This window comes from Antedon bifida, chromosome 5, assembly GCF_963402885.1.
Source record: "Antedon bifida chromosome 5, ecAntBifi1.1, whole genome shotgun sequence".
Taxonomy (NCBI): Eukaryota; Metazoa; Echinodermata; class Crinoidea; order Comatulida; family Antedonidae; genus Antedon; species Antedon bifida.
Window position 1 is genome coordinate 9828762 of NC_136230.1, and position 17115 is coordinate 9845876.

At 33.8% G+C, this 17115-nt stretch overlaps 2 protein-coding genes across 6 annotated transcripts; one reads left to right on the forward strand and one right to left on the reverse strand.

Annotated features, from left to right (window-relative positions):
• The first annotated feature begins 512 nt into the window (after window positions 1-512).
• On the forward strand, window positions 513-7932 carry LOC144842671 (vitamin K-dependent protein C-like). 3 transcript variants are annotated; one of them, XM_078699189.1, is made up of 4 exons: window positions 513-641; window positions 4180-4335; window positions 5484-5708; window positions 6764-7932. In XM_078699189.1, exons 1-4 carry the CDS (start codon window positions 554-556, stop codon window positions 7594-7596), a joined length of 1302 nt encoding a protein of 433 aa, XP_078555315.1. In that variant the 5' UTR covers window positions 513-553; the 3' UTR covers window positions 7597-7932. The 3 variants fall into 3 exon arrangements, with proteins under 3 accessions (XP_078555315.1, XP_078555317.1, XP_078555316.1); XM_078699191.1 differs by lacking the exons at window positions 513-641; window positions 4180-4335 and adding an exon at window positions 4532-4574 and having other exon boundaries at window positions 6764-7928; XM_078699190.1 differs by lacking the exons at window positions 513-641; window positions 4180-4335 and adding an exon at window positions 4652-4694 and having other exon boundaries at window positions 6764-7928.
• Window positions 7933-7972: 40 nt separating this feature from the next.
• On the reverse strand, window positions 7973-16730 carry LOC144842709 (uncharacterized). Of its 3 annotated transcripts, none has more exons than XM_078699246.1 (4): window positions 16618-16713; window positions 10695-10904; window positions 10128-10178; window positions 7973-8136 (listed from the first exon to the last, which is right to left on the reverse strand). In XM_078699246.1, the coding sequence occupies exons 2-4, from the start codon at window positions 10815-10817 to the stop codon at window positions 8026-8028; spliced, it is 285 nt and encodes a 94-aa protein (XP_078555372.1). In that variant the 5' UTR covers window positions 10818-10904; window positions 16618-16713; the 3' UTR covers window positions 7973-8025. The 3 variants fall into 3 exon arrangements, with proteins under 3 accessions (XP_078555372.1, XP_078555373.1, XP_078555371.1); XM_078699247.1 differs by lacking the exons at window positions 7973-8136; window positions 10128-10178; window positions 10695-10904 and adding exons at window positions 14162-15000; window positions 15449-15499; window positions 16374-16528 and having other exon boundaries at window positions 16618-16730; XM_078699245.1 differs by lacking the exons at window positions 7973-8136; window positions 10128-10178; window positions 10695-10904; window positions 16618-16713 and adding exons at window positions 14163-15000; window positions 15449-15499; window positions 16374-16602.
• Between the last annotated feature and the right edge of the window lie 385 nt (window positions 16731-17115).

Consider the following 17115-nt stretch of genomic DNA (forward strand, 5'->3'; position numbering starts at 1 on the left):
TAAAACTATCACGTGTAGAAGAAAGCTAGTTGATACTTACCACCGATCACCCTTAATGCAGTAGACTAAACAACACCACGTATTGGTGTTAAATTAAGCAAGCGATATGTAGCGAGTAATAAAATTAATGTGGGAAAAATATAATATTAACAAATATTTCAAAAAATCAATTGTACATTTGTTATTTAAAGGTTTTGCATAGTAACTACAGCTGGATTGGAATAACCGAAAACAAACCATAAACAACACGATACAATTATTTAGAGGACTTTTATAAATGGGCTTTAAAGTAAACGATCATGTTTTGATGTTTATTATTGTTGTCAACATAAGTATGGTATTATTTACTCATGGTTCAAACCATTTTTATACACCCATATTCAAACTAAGTATGTATGTATATAAACATTATCAATATTATCATTTTACAAAGCGCCCTCAGTAGACAATAAAATTAGAAAGCTGTCACTTGGACCGAGAAAGTTTTCTTAAGTGTTCATTTGTGATCGAGAGGATATTCTAATAGTGTGGCCTACATAAAGTAACTTGGAACATGTCAATTAAATCGATTGCTATGCTACTTTTTGTGGCGTCTTTCGCTAGCGCGTCATCTCGTGGATCAAGTACGCACTCAGACTTTGGTGGTATGTGATATTCTTTTTTAATAGTGTTTATTTGTTACTACCGAATAATTTATTTAGAATAGAATTTATAAAGAAACAAAGAAAGAGATAAGATGTCAGGTAAGACCAAACAAGTGCTACTTGGTCATCTTGTTCAATTATGGAGTTGCCTACCGTACCTAGTATAGAAAGTTTGTTTTGGATTATCAGATTTCCATTCGTAAATAAGTATGTTAGTGATTGTCCCAATACAGTAATAATGCTGACGTTTTCATTGTAAAATACAGATAAATAAGTTCAATGGAGAATAAATAAATTAGAAAAAGAATATAGGTCTACACATATCATACAGTATATCATGTACGGTGTAAATTACCGGTACTTTATTAAGAAAAGTTACATTAATATGTTTATTAATAGGAAATGCCACGGTACAAACAAGCAATAAAAGTGAAGAGAGGAGGAAAGAGAATAATAGCAGATTGTATTCTTTTATGAAAGAAATCCTGAAAATATTTACATAAACCATTAATGTAAAAACACGAATGACAAACTACGTGGACTTATTTGTGTTTGATTTGAACACATAAATAAGACAGTTTCCTAATACCGAAGCTCTCCTATAATACCGGTACTATATTATTCTTAGGCAATTATAGGCTATCGTGAATTTAACGCATGTGCAGTATTTTACGTGAGTCAACAAAGTATCTTTAGCGTCCAACATTGTTACAGTAAGCATACCGCCGGTAGGCCTACAGATGCGGATATTACATATTTCAACAGCAAAGATTCTTGCCTCGATAATGTTTAAACCATGTTTCAGAAACTAGAGGTGATATGTACCTATTTCAGATAACGTGTGGACAGGACAGACATGATGCTTCCTTACATTACATTGGTTTGAAAGGGCCTTCGATTCGAAAAGGTTTTTCTTTTCAAAATTAGCTAAAGATGATTCTTTTAAAATTAATAATAATTAAGGACAGGTTTACTTAAATTTTAGTTATCACCAAGGCAATCTAACAACAGGACACTGAGCTCGCCTTGCCAAGACAGATCTTATTTCTGCGACAAATACCTACAGTACTGTTAAGGGGCGTGGAACATGTCGCAGCCACAGATAAACCATTTGATCTCCAGAGATCAGCACCCTGTTGTTAGATTCCACATTGTCGGAACTCTGTAAAATGTGTGTAGTCAGTTCCATGCATTACGCGCTATAAAATAGACTAAAAACTTAAACCTAAAACAGGCAGATTTGCTAATTAAGAACTTGATAAATCCTTAAATTACAATTTAGCGCTATAAAATAGACTGCTAAATAACGTAGGCCCAAAGCATTAAACAGGCAGTTCTAAATAACTTGAAAATACTAAATACACGTACTATAACGAAAGTGAAGGCCAAGAAGTTCACGTGATGATGTAAGGGATGTAATGACGCTAAATGTCACCGCATTTATTATTGTCGGACAAAATTCATTGTGATGACAACCAGTATTGAAAGTGTCTGATGGTTGGGCTTCTTTTGAGTTCATAGATATTTGTAACTTCTTTCCGAGATAGGTCTAATTTGTGTTTGATGTTTTGTGTTGGGTTTTTTCCAAGATGAGTTGGGGTTCTTCCGAGATGCGGTTAAGTTTCTATCCAAAATTGAAATGAGAAGTTTTCAAATTATAGTAATGCCAATGCACAACTTGTTTTAATATCAGAATGATGCATCAGATTTTATCGACACACAACAGGCCTACGTGCATACATACGAAAACAACTCATAAAATTGATACGCTAAAAAGTACCTACGGGCATATATCAATAGTGCATACAAAAAAAAACAACCGAAAGGGTATCCGTGGCATGATATGTAGTGGTACATATTGTAATACTACAAAATTAAATAAAGCAAGCTAGCGGTAGAAAATAATGTACCTCACAACCTCCCATCTGTCACCCCATTCCATTCGTCACCCTCTGCTCACCTTCTTAAAGGCCGTCAATAAAGGTATTTCATTTTAGTCAGGCCTATGTGTGGACAGAAACGTATTACCATTAATACACGTATGTGGACAGATCTGATAACGCTCAATTAGTAAGTAATTAGTCATTAATTTAATTGAATTATTATTGTCTTTAGTGACGTTGAATGCTTGTCAGACGTCTCCATATGTGACGTCACTTCCAGACCTTTTAAATATCAACTACAAATATCAGCTTATTAAGACATAACTCGTAAGCTAGGACGTGCAATGCAAGCAATTTGACCAATCACAAGGCACAATTCGGATCAAATGCTGCTTGTTATTGGTAAAATTATTTGCGCTGAGTATGTCCTGCATTGTGTCTTGTGGTGTTGCACGCATAAAACAGAATAATAGCGTAATCGTCCTAATGTTAACAATAAATGTTGGATATATTAGAGACTATTATTTCCTTTCATGAACTTTCACCACGCGTCTGCTGATCGGCTTATTCAATTTCCAGGTGGGGTTAATAACCTTACATAATGACGCCTACTAATATAAGTCAAGTTCAAAACTGAACACAACTCTTATTTTTCACAAATTTCATCGGGATGTACGATATTGTCCAGTAAAACTTTCTTGTTACAACGTGGTATATGTAAATACCACGTTCCACCGCTTTCCATGATGTACAACCTGGAGTGGACCACCAAAATAGGTTACAAGCTTGGGTCTGAAAATACTTTAATATGTCATTTAGTAAGTAATAAACTAGGCCTAGTACATAGTCCGATTTTGAGATCCAGGGTGTTTTAGCAAAAATTATCATTGTAACGAAATTAAATGTCATTTTGTTGGCACTTATTAGTTTAGCTATTAGTGTTTTTCTTCACTTTGTCGTTCTCATTTCCATGACATAAAATAACCACACAATCGTAAGAATCACCTTGGTTTTGCACATGACATTTTATCCGGAAATTAATAAAATTACATTGGCAAAAGACAACATGACCATAAACCTCAAGCGCTCTTGTGGTTCTATTTCAATTTCTTCCCTGATTCATTTAAACAAAATACTAGACAATCAGTACAGTAGTAAACTAAATATACTGTATATGCGATCAATAGCAATGTTGAAAGGAAAGTTCTGGATTTAACAAAAAACGTTATATAGACCAAACCAGAACCTAATGACATATATTATGGTTCCTCAAATGAGCATCTTTGCAAGCTAGTCTGCACTAGAAAAGTATTCACAAACCTCATAAAAATATTGTTCAAAATGTTTGCCAAAGTTTGTCAAAAACTCATGGTCTACACTAGTAAATTTAGGAAAACCTTTCTTTCTAAACTCAGAGTTTGCAACTACTCTCAAGCAAACTCTGAGATTTCCAAGACAAGATTTCCAAAGTGTACTAGACCAGTTGACAAACAAACTTTAACAAGTTTACAGAAGTCTACATAAGCACACTTTAGTTTGCAAACTTGAGCAAACTCTCGAGTTTTTTCCTAGTATAGACTAGGCTTAATGTACACTATGCTTAGATTTTTTTAATGTGAAAAATAGAAAATATTCTTCTATATTATTTACAGATAAATATGAAAACGCTGGTGAAATAAAGATGTCATTAAGAAGATGTTCACAGAGAAATCTAGGTTGTTCACACGGCTGTGCGCTGACGTCAAAAGGGTCAGTCTGCGTCTGTCCATACGGGTTCTCAATGAGTGTCGACAGAAGGACTTGCCTAGGTAAGTAAACAAGATCCATTTGGGGTTTGAGGTTCAGTAGTTGTGTACTGACGTCAAAGGGATCAGTCGTTGTCTGTCCATACGGGTTATCAATGAGTATCAACAAAAGGACTTTCCTAGGTATGTAAACAAGATCCCCTTGGGTTTTAGGTTCAGTAGTTGTGCACTGACGTCAAAGGGATCAGTCTTTGTCTGTCCATACGGGTTATCAATGAGTATCAACAGAAGGACTTTCCTAGGTAAGTAAACAAGATCCCTCTTGGGTTTGAGGTTCAGTAGTTGTGCACTGACGTCAAAGGGATCAGTCTGTGTCTGGCCATACGGGTTATCAATGAGTATCAACAAAAGGACTTGCCTAGGTATGTAAACAAGATCCTCTTGGGTTTGAGGTTAAGTAGTTGTGCACTGACGTCAAAGGGATCAGTCTGTGTCTGGCCATGAGGGTTCTCAATGAGTGTTAACAGGACTTGCCTAGGTAAGTAAACAAGATCCCTCTGGGGTTTGAGGTTCAGTAGTTGTGCACTGACGTCAAAGGGATCAGTCTGTGTCTGGCCATAAGGGTTCTCAATGAGTGTTAACAGGACTTGCCTAGGTAAGTAAACAAGACCTCTCTGGGGTTTGAGGTTCAGTCAAAAGTATCAGTCTGTGTCTGTCCATAAGGTTTCCGATGATTGCAAACATACTTGCCAAGCTAGGCAAGTAAACAAGATCTCTGGAGTCCGAGGTTCAGTAGTTGTGGACTGACGTCAAAGTGATCAGTATTTTTTCTATCCATACTAAGTGTTCTCTATGAGTGCCAACAGACGCACGCATTTTTCTTGATAAGTAAACACGATTCCTCTGAAGTCTGAGGTTCACTACATAGTCGCTCAACAAGCTCAATTCCCGCTATGACGCAACTCAAGGACGTATGCAAAATAGGTTTTACCAGGGACAACTCCCTGGTTTGATCAATCACAAGCAACATTTTGAATGAAATAACCAATATTGTTCGCTTTTACTTATACATTGGCACTTTCTATCAAATTGGGTTTTGTTGGCATTTTGGTTTTAAATGTTTTAACTTTAGTGTTCCTTCTCAAGTTGTGACCTTCTGGACAATGAATCCATTGTTTTACACTCCCTTTCTATCTTTTTCAATTATGTAGAAGTAAGCAAGACCTGTTTAGTGCCAACTGAAAGTTTTGTGCTTGGTTCTGAAGGCTCAGATCATAGCAAAGAGAAACAAAAGAGGCGATGCCGAAACAAAAAGAGGTGTAGAGCTACAACAGCAAGGCCAACACTATCACCAACAACGCAGCCACTACCAGTAACCATGCATAATGATGAACCTCAACCAGGGATACCTACAAACACTCCATCTCAGTCATATGGTATGAGAAATAAAGTTATTTAATAATTCATTTTCATAATTATACTTTACAATTACATATCATATATTGTTTATGGAAGATGCATACTTTATCTATAATTACCTATAAATCCCAAAGTTGTTCTACAAAATAAATAACATTCTCTTTAAATACACTGCAGATATATACTCAATAAATAAATAATAATATGAAATAATTAATAATTTGAAATTTAAACAAATTAAGAATTGTATTGTAATTGTATATATAACATATAATACAACAAACACTTAAAGATATATTGTCCCCCTAAAAAAATAAATGTCACATAATAGTTATTCACTCTCACAAAAAATTGGGTCTGAAAAAAATTTATTTACCTGAGAAAAATATAATTTAAAGCAAAAAATGGTCAAATTGTCTGGAAGACAATGAGTTTTTGGGTAATTTAACTGTTTATTTTGTCTTTTTATAGGTGAAATAATTATTTTCCCCCGTTTTTTTTTTGAAGTGAACAACTTCATTAAAACTGCAAAATGGCCTATTCAAAGTCCGATTTTAAAAATCTTTATTTTCATGATTTTGGGGGACAATACATCTTTAAATATGTAATACATAAACAATTAAAATAACAAATATCAAAACCAAAATTTGATAATGACATTAATTTATTATTATTAAACAACCCTCAACTATCAATATATGCACACTATGAATGAACTAAAACTAAACTCAAGTGGCAAACTCAAATCATCAACAACACAACACCACTCCCTAACCCTCACTCTCACTACATTTCTGCCAATGCAATGCAATAGATAAAACATTACGTTCATCACTCAATTTATCAAACCCTGGACACACTATTTTAAATCGTCCTCTGACTAATAAGTGTTGACAGATTCCCCATCTAAACAATTAGATTTAGTCTGCATTAAGTACTGAAATGTCGTCTTGAATAACTTATAACATACTTAAAAATATATTACACTAACTAGCATACAATATATTTCTATCCATCTTTGACATTTTTGGCTACTTATAACCAATTTTATATTAATCATATTTTTATCTAGAATGTGGAAGACCAGTTTTTGATCAAGTAGAAAAAATTCTAATGAAAAATAAACAATGGACGCCAGCCCTAGATACCATACAGAAAAGTTCACCCAATTTACAAGCAGCCAATGGTCATCTGGCAATTAAGGGGTCATCACCATGGATTGTTCAACTTTGGCACACTAAATTTGTACAAATGATATGTGCAGGAGTACTATTGAATCGTCACTGGGTACTAACCGCAGCTCATTGCATCCACACAACAAACGGAACCAAGCAGACATTGCGAGTACAACTTGGAGATCATGACTTGGAATTACCGGAGGTTGGTCAACGAACTTACAAGATTCGAGAGGTCATAGTTCATGAAAACTTCAATAATGACACTTTCGATAATGATATTGCACTTTTAAAGATAGAGGGCAGTATTGACTATTCAAATTTCATCATCCCTTGCTGTTTGCCAGAATTAAACGAACATGAACTAGAATTATTTAATTCTGGCGAATTTGGAAAGGTTGTCGGATGGGGAAAACTTTCGCAAAACGGACCGTACCCACGATATTTAAATGAGATTCAATTGCCAATTGTATCACAAAAAATTTGTAGGGAATCAACTTCGTATCCTGTAACAGATAATATGTTTTGTGCTGGAAATGGTCGGGCTGAAGGACCGGATGCGTGTACAGGGGACAGTGGTGCCCCATTAACTATAAATGACGGAAGTGCAGCATATCTTATAGGGATTGTAAGCTGGGGAGAAGGGTGCGGTAATGAGGGCAAATATGGGTTCTATACAAGAATAAGTAACTACTACAGTTGGTTACAGCAACATATGGGACCCTTATAGATGTAAATTCCAAAACACTTCAAATACATATTACTAAAACATTCATATTGTTTGCATTTAAACATATTTTAAACGGTTGTTCTAATATAATGTTAATAACTAGGTCTAAGTACTGTATGTTAGACCTTAACAAATAAGTTTGAAAAGCAGGAAGAACTTTTTTTGTTTCTTTAAAAAAAATGTTTATGTATAGAAATTCAGCATCTGCATTGTAATGAAAGCTGCCATCTTTTTTTTTCCCAAATTTATTAATCATATCAGTTATTGTAAAAATGACGTAGTGCTTCCACTGCGTAATTATAATTATATATTATATTATAATATTCAGTACACAAATAAATGTATGAAAATATTTTATCTTTGTGTATATTTACAGCTAATTTGCATAAATACACTAAAACTTACTACACCTCATCATACTAAAGATAACTAACCAATCCTTGGTGGCCGAGTGACGATGTTTTCTTGGTCAACAAATATTCGGACACGATTTGTAACAAAGTCTGCAGTTACTGCTGAATCAGCTGGTATAATATAAACCTGACGATGAAAAAAACAGTCAGTCATAAGAACAATGCATGGCGGATTATGATATCATTTTATTTCCTATGTTTAATAAACTGTAAAGATTGCAGTTACTGATTATTACTGATTTTCCTGTATGCTGTGTGTCCCTTGTAAATATCTACTGTACCACTAACCCACTGGATAATAATTCACTATATAAACTACAGTAATAGCTTAAATGTAATAGGCCTAAAATGATTTATTTAAAAATGTAAATGTATGAGCATAACCTTTTTCTCGCAGACTAACTGAGCTGAATTGCGCACAAGTGTGGGCTGTGTACACAACAGTACTCATGTCGTTTAAATTAAACAGCGCTTCAATACTGCAATTTGTCCAGGACAGAGGATGAGAGGGACCAGTACACTAGGGTAACAGGGGATGAGAGGGACCAGTACACTAGGGTAACAGGGGATAAGAGGGACCAGTACACTAGGGTAACAGGGGATGAGAGGGACAAGTACACTAGGGTAACAGGGGATGAGAGGGACCAGTACACTAGGGTAACAGAGGATGAGAGGGACAAGTACACTAGGGTAACAGGGGATGAGAGGGACCAGTACACTATGGTAACAGAGGATGAGAGGGAATAGTACACTAGGGTAACAGGGGATGAGAGGGACCAGTACACTAGGGTAACAGGGGATGAGAGGGACCAGTACACTAGGGTAACAGAGGATGAGAGGGACTAGTACACTAGGGTAACAGGGGATGAGAGGGACCAGTACACTAGGGTAACAGAGGATGAGAGGGACAAGTACACTAGGGTAACAGGGGATGAGAGGGACCAGTACACTATGGTAACAGAGGATGAGAGGGAATAGTACACTAGGGTAACAGGGGATGAGAGGGACCAGTACACTAGGGTAACAGGGGATAAGAGGGACCAGCACACAGGGTAACAACACCTACTCTTCCGAAAGATGCACAGGGTTCACGCGTTACAGTAACACATTATTGTGTACATTTATGATGTTGACAGAACGTAATTGTTTTATGAGAACTTTGATCCAAAATTTCCAACTATTTCATTCAAAATCTAAAAACGTCACAGGAATCAAACATTTTTTTTTATGGTTTGTGGTTACAATATAATACTAAACATATTTACAATTTGCTTATCTTTTTCCTATGAAATTAAGTTGCCAAATATTTGTTTTAAAAAATAGAATTTTGGGAATATGTCATTTAATTTTGATTGATTTATAATCTGTATTTTGGCATCTGCAATGGGCCTTTCTTCTACGTTGTAAAGTAAACTCACTCATGTTGATAAAAACAATTTATAATCAAAATGATTAGCCTATTATTTTTTCCCAATGAATAAAGAATACTAGCCCACAAAAGCATACTCTATATTTAGCAGATGTCTCCAATTGGAAAAAATTAAATATAGGCGTATCCAACTTGTATTTTTTTAGGAGATCTACTCCTTGACTCCAGCAGTTTTAGGAGTTTTTGCAAGCGACCAGTTGAATATGCATATTAGACTTTGAAGGAGGGCGCTATTATAAAAAATATCAGGTATAAGTATCTATAGTAAACAATTGTTGTATATTCGATTGAGACTTTTACCGTTGGGTACAGTTTTTCCGTTAAGTACTTATTTAACAGAGTATTTTGAGCGTTGAGATTGTTCTTAACGAAAAACCTTGCATTGTCAACGTTTTCTATTCAAATGACTTTCTGTTGAGCACAAATTTACAATTCAAATACAAAAAGTACTCAACGAATCTTTATGTTAACAACGAAAGTTCCCATTCGGAGCTTTCTAACATATGTCAATATGTATTATGAAAAATATGTCTGCAATACATTCTACGACTTTAGTAAAATAACGAATCTAGTAATAGAGCATCAATTTATGCTATATCTTGATATATTTTAGTATATCCAAAAAAAAGAATTGATGATAATCTCGCAATTATAGAGAAACTTAGAAGAAAGAAAAAAAAGAGAGCTACCTTTAAGTTTGGATAATCATTAAGTATTTGACTTCTTGCTACATCACCTGTCTGTGGGAAAAACATGCATTTTTTATTGTACTATAATAAAACACAAATTTATAACTTAAAGTTGCAATAATGTATAACGTAATTATTTTACCGTTCCATGAATACAAAGGATTTCCATATAATATCTGTGGAGGCCTTTTAAAATACGTAAGTAAGCCTCAGTATATTACTAATCTAATTGGTACTAATACAAGGTAGCAAATAGACAAATACTGTATGCAAAATATAAATTATAGTCTAGGTACACCTGACATTTTATGTACAGAATTATTAGAAAATCTTTATTTTTGTTTGTTTATCCAGTAGAACCTCTGTTATGCGGGGTTATATCAAAGTAGTAGGGTGTCCCCTGAATATACACGTTTCAAATACACACTTTTAGTAAATCACTACATATTGAGTTTCTGAGAATGCCATATTCCTTATAAAATATACAGTTCGTGGAATACCTCTCTGACAACAAGAATTTCTCAAACAAGTCTGTGATTACAACTGCTGTGATGAAAATATACATACCTCTCCAACTAATTCTGGCCATTCTGTTTGCCGACCTCCTCCACTACAACAACAGGAAGATATGTCTATATGTATCACAACAAGTAAGTACAAAACCAAAAGGCGTGTCTGTAACCTCATCATAAACACTCAGGTTGGTCGTCAATTACTTGAGTGAAAAATGCATTTGAATACGTAAAGAAACATCCAATGCTTACAACTTTGTCTTCACTGCTGATGCAAAGAAGAAAAAAACAATGTGTTACACAATCTGGTGTAGATACTTTCAGGCAAGAGTGAGCAAACGATTGAGCGAAATGGGAATGTGCGAGTCTTTCAACCATTACTAATTGTAACAATAAACAAACGTTCAGATTACCGAGCGATTAAATTACAAGACTTGTTCTCAATTATCATAACCAGTTTAATAGTTTTTTATTCATACAAGAAATAAAAATTTCAGGACTCGAAATTACAAACTTATTTTGTAATCATGTATGATTCCACCAAACTTTTGAGTTAAAATCATGATTGTGAGGCATTTGATGAATAGGCAAATTGCCTTAAAATGTCTCCGAGAAACTATTCTCATCATCAGAACAGAAAACAACGCCTACCACATCACGTGGAGAAAACCTTTTTAAACAAATCTATAACTTAGGCGTCACGCTTGCCATACAATTGTTTGTTGTCCATGTTTTTTTTATCATGCTAATTACTTCCCATTTACATACAACCTGTCCTATTGGTATATAAGTACTCTAGGCATTGTTTTTTGTTCTGATGATGAGAATAGTTTCTCAAATCATGTCAAGACATTTTAAGGCAGTTTGCCTATTTATCAAATGCCTCACAATCGTTATTTCATAATACTTTTACTATTTACTGTTAAGTTTATATTTGACTGCACCACACCACATTTAAGTGCCCCGTTCTAAAGGTGAAGTGTCTGAAATAAGTAAATAATTATAATACACCCCAACGATACAAGCTTAAAACATAACTTGTTTTTACCCAAGGTTAAGAGATAGTAGTTCTAAATATACCAAAATGTAAAATTATGAATACAATTTTATTGCAGATTTTACCTGGTGATGGTAAGGTATTTGAACTTGAATGTGCTATTTAATCTGGGAAAGGAGAACTACATGAATAAAATTAAATGAAATATGATTTCATACTTTGTTTCGAGGCAAATAAATATATAAGACTTTACAGTCTTTTAGTCTCGTTGGATATCATCTGAATAAACAGCATTCCATGAAAATTTAATTACTGAAAGCTAAACCACATCCAGGCAGAAGATAATTAATTGCTGTATTAAAGGATGAAGTAAGCCAGCATATGACGCAACCCACTGCACATGTGATATCAAGTTTGTTGTTATTGTTATTACAGCAGGGCTAGGGAAGAAACAAATTGTATAGGTTTGTGATGCTATGTAGTAAACTGATACCATCTGATACATTCAACACCAATTCAAGAATCAATTATTTTGTTACGTACACAACTGTTTATGAAAATAATTCTTGTTTTATTATTTAAAGAGTTTTACATTGCAACAAAACTCCAGAGCCACTCCAGAGTTTTCATCACGGGCATCAATATAGGCATTTGTTTGGTTGAAATTTAAAAAAACAAACAATTCCAGAAGTATGTCTAATGTCTTATAGCACATATTTTGAGGAAAATATTTCAGCATCATGGAGCAGTAGTATAAACAATTTACTGAAAACTCAACTATTCCCTGTGATCTATTTTTGATTTTTAATAATATATTAATATTAATATAGTGGTTTTTTTCATAAGGTTGTATACATTCATGTTTTATGCTAAAGCTACAAAACAATTTAGACAATAGGCCTATATGTTCTTTAGAATCAATATTTGTATAGAAGATGATGCTTTTATATTTATTTATTCATTTATTTGAACTACCCTATTTTATCAGTGGCAACCAACAACAATGCAATGTTTTTATTAATAGATACTGTTTTAGTTTCTTTTCCAGAATAATGGACGAACTTTGACCATGATCCACTCCATTAAAATAGCGAGTCCAAACAAGATCCACTCTAGTAAAATAGCAAATACAGTATTTGTCACCAAACAACTACAGACTCTTTCTATCAGAGAACAATTTTAAGTTAAGTCTGAATAAACAAGGTGATATATATTGTCAATATTTATTGAGGTTTGAAACATCCACTTACTGTCACCAGTACCTGTTAGTTTAGACTTCATGGTGAATGGATGTAGACGCCTAAAGCGATAACGTATCATTCCACATTACTGCTATCCAATCAGATTTTAAAGATGTATTGTCCCTTGAAACACAAAAAATGAAAGTCAAAATATTCTAAAATTAAATTGGCCATATCAAAGTAATATTAAAGTTATTCACTTTAAGTCGAAAATTCGAGCCAAAAACAATAACTTTACGTAATTAACAGGTAAATTAATTTGGTTACATTTCGTCAGGAAAATTGTCGCGAGCGAAAGTAAACAAAGATTTCAAACCATGAGTATGCATTATGCATGATTCTAATTAGGATTGTTTACAACTCGTCACGGTTGAGAAGGTGTTTTTACACAGATCGCGAGGAAGTTTTATGATTATGCATACAGAGTAGCCAAACAAGCGCGTTGCATTATGAGATATGTTTTGATCGAAAACTTTGACTTGAAGTCAAAGTTATTTTTTGAACGAAAAAGTCTGTATTTCTTCAGTTAAATGATTTTTTTTGCGACTAATTTTTGGTGAAAGTTAATAACTATTATGATACTTCAAAATGACCCGTTTTTTTTAAAATCTTTTTTTTTATATTTTTTTTAAATTAGTCAAAGGGACAATACATCTTTTACTTACCATAAAAAGGGCCTGTTCAGACATAACATGGAGTTATTCAATAGGTCTGAACCAGGAAAAGATTAGTGGAAGTCATCTCCTACGACACTGATCTTTCATACAAGATTATTGTACGACACTTACGATACGAAAGTTATGCATCAATGATTTTAACCGCCCACCAAAATCAAATTTACTCTTACTGTACATAGCAGATGTTATGTGACCTTGCTAGCAATAAGAAATGAATCTGAACATACCAAGAGTAGGCAGTTATTACAAAATTGTTCAGTCTAAAAGACGTTACCTGGACCTGAGGTTTATAGTCCTTATCCAAGTTGTTAACCATGAAGCGAGTGAGCCTCGAACCCTTGCCGATATTATGTATTAAGGTTCCTCTGTCTTAATCGCTCGGCCACTCACCTGCAAGTCTCCTCCAACCACAGCTTCCCTTTCTCCTACCTAATACATTTGGGTCACCAACCCGAAAGTTAAATAAAATTTAAATAAGCTTTTTTCAAACAGATTAACGATTATATTTGCCAATAGAATCGCATTCATGTGTGAGCATATAATTCAATTTGCACCCCAGCCTTTTTTTAAAATTTGGCAAAAAAATAAAACAAAAAGTCTGTTTTTGCAAAAACAAAACATTTATTCATGCCACATTTTTATTATTGCAATCATCAATTTATTTTTAAAGAATAATCTAAAGAATCACTGACAAATTAAGTGTATAAATTATAAATTCATAAAATAAAAATATAAGATTTAACAATTTAAAAAATGTATTATTAATTACAATTTGCAAAAGTTGGTTATGTGTAAACTACAAATAATATATAGTCTGCAACGTTTCAGACATAAATGTTATTTTTGGTTTACCCACAATTCACTTTCCTATGCAAAACTAAACAAAATGTATTATTACATAATATCTAATTCTTTGAAATTTCCATGTACTATATAATAAAATTAGCACCCATTATCACTCTATTCAAAATTATATCCTTGTTGGTTCAATTATAATTATATCAAAATTTATCTCCTCAAAATTACACAATTGTATATAATATCAATATATCTTATATTTCGTTATACTGTATGATCTAAAATAATCTAGTCTAGACTCTATTTGATAGTTCTGTCAAGAAAAATAATTCTTCCATGTACTTTTGTTTTTGATTGATTGATTTAACGGTCAAGATGTTCCTTGATTGTTTGGTTTAATATAGTTTATATAGTTATATAAATCTTTAGTGTGAAATAAGAATATTTATAAATTCTTAAGTTCGTAATTACAATTAATGCTAATTGCTGTTAATATCAGATGGACAAATGCTGTGCTTGTCCACAGAGTGTTGATCTTTAACCGGTTTTCGGTGGACGAACAACAACTTGATTATCATCAACGAAGATTCTCACACGATCTTCTCTAAAGTCCATTGTCATCATGTCGTCTTTGTTAAGAATGACAATCTATAGAATGAATAAATGAAATGTCATAACAAAATACAAAGAACCTGGCTAAAAAAAGGTTTGTTCTTGTTAATGACATAGAAATAATGAATGTTTGTTAGTTGAATTGTGAACATATTTCATGAGTTGGAATTTAACGAGAAGAAGCCGAGTTAAATGAGGTAGTCCAGACAAAATTGACAGACGGTTAGTAAATAACGTGGAGATAAAAAAGTTCTTGATTCATTAATTATTAATATTAAATCAATAATTATGTAAATCCAGATGTAGATAAATCACTTTTGTAATAGCATACTGTATATCAAAATGTGAATAAATGGTATGAAACAGCTTTTAAGTTACTACAGTATGCTAGAATTCTACTTCAATTTGACACCCTGACTGACTTTTTAGACCTAATAATTGATTTTTAAGAGAAAAACTGTTCAAAATGATTTGTAATACTGACCTTCAGCTCTGGGCGTTCCTTAGAAATAAACTTCTGAGCTTCCTCACCTTTCTGTGAAAATTAAATTTGATTGAAATGAATGAATCCAGATCAAATATCATACCATAGCTCTAACCCTAAACCCTAACCAAACATTTCAAAATCATAATCAACTTTTGGATGAATGTCGCACGCAAATTACAATATGCTGTCCTGAACATGGTTCTGCGTGCAATTGGAACACATAGTGTAACAAATGAACGTATGAATACAGACTGAGAACCTACTGTACGTTGGAAATAAAGAAATAGGCCGGTTGGGTAGCTGAATGGGTAGTGCCTGGGTTTTGCAATGTAATGCTTTAGCATTAGGGTAGGGTTCGAAACTCATTGTTGGTCTTTTTTTTCTTTTTTTTTTTACTCACCATCTTCTTTATTGACCATCATCTTTATTGACCATCATTTCTCACCATTTTCCTAAAGGGATGTTTTTTCTTTAGGTTACGAGGGCCTTAGGCCCGATCGGGTCAATAGGCATAGATATAGAATCTAGCTTGGATCTACGACTAGATGCATCCACTACCTTTTAAAAATATGGGGTGGGGGGAGACAAGCTCCTAAAATAGGCCTATCCTGTTTTTACGGTCTTTGTTATTTGGTTATTTTCAGATTTAAAATGTTTACAATGCCCAGCACAAGAATATTACAGTGCGTATAATAGAGGTTTAGACTATGGATGGTGGTGACTTATTGTTTAGAAAACCTACTAACTAGCTAGCTAGCCTATGATGCATGTTAAATTAAATAGGCCTGCCTATAAAACTACCATACCAATGATGAGGAAAAGCAAATCTATAGGCATCCAATACATACAATGTAAGGAAGCCTACACATGCTTAGCTTTCTACAAATTCCTAGACTAATCTTGGGTAACAACATTTGATTACCTTTCCGACAAGAGATGGCCATTCATTCGGCATATTTTCCGGCTTTATTTGAGTGTTCTCTGTCTCTAAACTAGGCTTATCCTCATAAGTTGTGATTGCAGCTCTTTTGCAACAGGTAACCGATGATGCGAGGAAGACTACACCTAAAACAACCACTAAAACCGATTTCATTGTGTGAATAGATGAATAGCTACCAGCAAGAGTATACAGTCAAGACAAAGCAAATAATGATGGAATTACTTACCAGCAAATATACACAAAATATGATAAGATAAGGAAATGAATAATACCGCAAACCCACTAATCACACCTGTTTACAGTGTAAAGGTCGATGTTGATGTGTTTTCTGCTCTTATTTATTACAGCACCCCCTCTATATTTATAAGCTGAAAGCAAGCAGCAGTTATAGTACTAGAGGCTGACGTTTTTGCTAATTTGTAAACTCAACTATAATTTATAGATACCAGCTGCTGGACCCAAAAAACTATGGGAAAAGAGAGTCAATGAGGGCTCCACGGTTGAACGATTTTGGATTCTCGCGCTTTGATTGGAATTTTCTCACTTGAAGCAAAGAATATAAATATCACTCTTTGCTTGAAGTCACGTTGTCTCAAGAGCGTATTCAGTTGCATGCCTTGAGGTCACAAACACACTGCACATTAAAGTTCAAAATTGACCTTATGATTAATTATTAAAAAGATGTCCTTTAATCCCAAAAATACATACAAATCAAAGATAGTTC